At 35.9% G+C, this 3,330-nt stretch overlaps 1 protein-coding gene across 1 annotated transcript; it reads left to right on the top strand.

Annotated features, from left to right (window-relative positions):
• The first annotated feature begins 278 nt into the window (after positions 1-278).
• Positions 279-3,032, top strand: LOC111367758 (60S ribosomal export protein NMD3). The gene is made up of 2 exons (XM_022988801.1): positions 279-472; positions 1,323-3,032. Exon 2 carries the CDS (start codon positions 1,336-1,338, stop codon positions 2,869-2,871), a length of 1,536 nt encoding a protein of 511 aa, XP_022844569.1. The 5' UTR covers positions 279-472; positions 1,323-1,335; the 3' UTR covers positions 2,872-3,032.
• The last annotated feature ends 298 nt before the right edge of the window (positions 3,033-3,330 follow it).

Raw genomic sequence — 3,330 nt, 5'->3', positions numbered from 1 at the left:
AGGTGCTTATTCAACGACCAACATGGTGGAAATGACGAGTTTTACTACACAATCGATAAGATTGATTTATGTTAAGAAAAAAGAATGAGGATATTTTTGTTACATTTGCAAAGGTTTGAGGATGGAAATTGCAAATTTCCCTCAAAAACAAAATTAATTCAAACGGCTTGGGCCCTGCAATTTAAATCCCATTAGTTGAGCAATGCCCATAAAGAGTTAACCCAAATAAATATCAGAAAACCTAAACCGACAAAATAAAAAACGAAATAAAATCTGCACAACAATCCTTCTACATTATAGAATTATATAATAAATTTAATAAAAAAGAAACTGAGGCACGTCACGTACATTTATCTATCACAACCATCAGCCTAGTTCCCCTGTTTATCACCCGCCCCTCCGCCGTCTATTTTCCACTTTTCGTCTGCCGCCGCGGTTATCGCTGCCGTGAAACAATAACCAAAATCCACAGGTATCCGTATTTTCATTTGCTATTTTCTATAGTTAATTTCTATGTGATTTATACATAATTATGTATTTAATTGACTATAGATTCTATAATTTCTTTGAGATGAACCATTGGTCAATTTTATAGTAAATTTCTTCTCTTATTTTTATAATTTTTTCTTTTTTCGTTTTTATGCTTGATGCTGTTTGGTTTTCATCCTGTTTGGTTAAAGAAAGATCTGATGTGGCCTTTTTACACAACTATTTCTATCAACGCTTAATTCGTTGTTAGGGTGTCATGTTAATTTTTAAATCATATTCTTTACATGATGATGATTCAGATGCTGCTGATTCTGATATAGTCAGACGTTTCTTTTTTTCTTGCTTTTTGAGTTTATTTATTGCTGCTTATGATAAATTTTGTGAAAATAATTTTCTTGTAGATTAAGTTAGTTGATAAGCTGCGATCATATTCATTTTTTTTAGCAAAAAATGATTGGAGATCTCGATTAATTTTGTTTTGGTTGAAACATGACATGGTAAAAGAGAATAAGATTTTTCGCTGGTAATTTGCTGCTCGTTTGTAGATTTAGTTGATAGTAACTAATGATAGTTTTCCATTGAAATGTGAAAAAAATCATTAGATGCGAAATTTGGTTTCTATTTAAAACACGACCCAATTATCGGGGAACACTCTTGAGAACCTATCCAATTCACTGAAATGAAAATGGTAAGCTTCACAAAAATTTTCATTTTATAACAGCAGTCAAGATTTTACTTGTTTGTGTGAAAATGAAGTAGTCTTATTCTATCTTGGGATTTTATTATTTCTGTATTGATCTCTAAGTTGAATTTTCCTCGTGCACCTCAATCAGAGATTTAGAAGCTATGGCACAGGAAACAGGTATGTTTACAGTGCCCCAAACTATTGGCAGTGTCCTATGCTGCAAATGCGGTATTTTGATGCAACCAAATGCTGCAAATATGTGCGCCAAGTGCTTGCGTTCTGAAGTTGACATAACAGAAGGTCTACAGAAGCATGTGGTGATTATCCATTGCCCTGAATGTGAGAGCTATTTGCAGCCGCCAAGGACATGGAGTAAAATGCAGCTCGAGTCCAAGGAGCTGCTGACCTTCTGCATAAAGAGGTTGAAGAACTTGAATAAAGTCCATTTAGTACATGCAGAATTCATCTGGACTGAGCCTCACTCCAAGAGGATTAAAGTTAAGCTGAGGGTCCAGAAAGAGGTTCTAAATGGGGCTGTACTTGAACAAGCTTACACTGTTGAATATGTTGTGCAAGACCAAATGTGCGAGTCTTGTACAAGGGTTCAGGCTAATCCTGATCAGTGGGTGGCTGCAGTTCAACTGCGGCAGCATGTTTCTCACAGGCGCACTTTCTTCTATCTGGAGCAGCTTATTATTAAGCACGATGAAGCTCGCAATGCAATAAGAATTAAGCAGATGGACCAGGGAATTGATTTCTTTTTCGTTAATCGAAGTCATGCTGGGAAGTTTGTGGACTTTGTGGGCGAGGTAGCTCCAATTAAGAAACGAAATGACAAGCAACTTGTGTCACATGATCCGAAGAGCAACAATTTCAATTACAAGTACACTTTCTCGGTTGAGATATGTCCAGTATGTCGTGAGGATTTGATATGTCTTCCTCCTAAAGTTGCTGCAAGTCAGGGAAATCTTGGACCCCTTGTGATCTGCACTAAAGTTACCAACAGCATTGCTTTATTAGATCCATTTACTCTTAGGCACTGCTTCTTGAATGCTGAGCAGTATTGGAGGGTACCTTTTAAGGCTCTACTTTCAAGTAGGCAGCTTGTGGAATATATCGTGTTGGACATTGAGACTGTTTCTTCTGAAGTCATTGTTGGTGGCTCAAAGTATGTTGTAGCTGATGCCCAAATAGCACGTGTATCAGATTTTGGAAGGAATGATATCATATTCAACGTTAGGACGCATCTTGGCCATCTCTTAAATCCTGGTGATTATGCCCTTGGTTATGACCTATATGGTGCGAACAGTAATGATATTGAACTGGATAGGTACAAGGGTCTCGTTCTCCCAGAGGTGATATTAATTAAAAAGAGCTATGAAGAGAAGCGTCAAAGGAAGCGTAATAAGCCTCGTTCATGGAAACTGAAATCTCTTAATATGGAGATCGACAATTCTACTAGGGGTAGAGATCAAGAGGAGAGGATGAACACAGAGTATGAACAGTTCAAAAGAGACTTGGAGGAAAACCCTGACTTGAGGTTCAATATTTCCCTCTACCGGAACAAAGAGTACCAGCCTTCAGAAATGGCATCTGAGACAGATGGAGAGGAGTTTCCTTCTATTCCAATCGAAGAATTGCTTGCTGATCTTGACTTAAGTGACGAGGAAATGGAGGATGGTAGCCCGAAGCAATGAATTCAATGAGTTTTTACTTATAAAGTTCTGTCTTGATATATTGTTAGATGGTTAGCATTAGCTTGGATTTTGTTTTTGACGCAAGATGCAACATGTTTGAGACTGTGTGGAAATATGTCTAATTTACAAAATAGGCTGTGTGTGTGTTATTTTCCTTTCAATAGCTGGATGTGGAGAAATGTTTGGCTAAGTTTAAGAACTAAGTCATAAAATTTTAAGCAAAATGTCAAGAATTTTCATTTTTATTTTATTACAAAAATGTAAAATTACTCTCTTTGGACAGGTTAACAAAAAAAAAATAATAATAAAAATAAAAATAAAAAAATTGTTTATTCAAATAAATTTATTTCAGACTGAATCGATTCCTATTGGGATTTTGAGAAATGAAATTATCGGTTATATAAATTACGACTAAAATGAGTGATTATGATAAAATTTCTAGAAACAAATCAGTGCTTA

Source organism: Olea europaea, chromosome 18 (assembly GCF_002742605.1).
Source record: "Olea europaea var. sylvestris chromosome 18, O_europaea_v1, whole genome shotgun sequence".
NCBI classification, from domain to species: domain Eukaryota; kingdom Viridiplantae; phylum Streptophyta; class Magnoliopsida; order Lamiales; family Oleaceae; genus Olea; species Olea europaea.
Note: the sequence above shows the minus strand (reverse complement) of the source record. Positions and strands in the feature narration are given on the sequence as shown.

Excerpts from the sequence above, each read along its gene's own strand:
- LOC111367758 (XM_022988801.1), top strand. The coding sequence starts at position 1,336 with ATGGCACAGGAAACAGGTATGTTTACAGTGCCCCAAACTATTGGCAGT.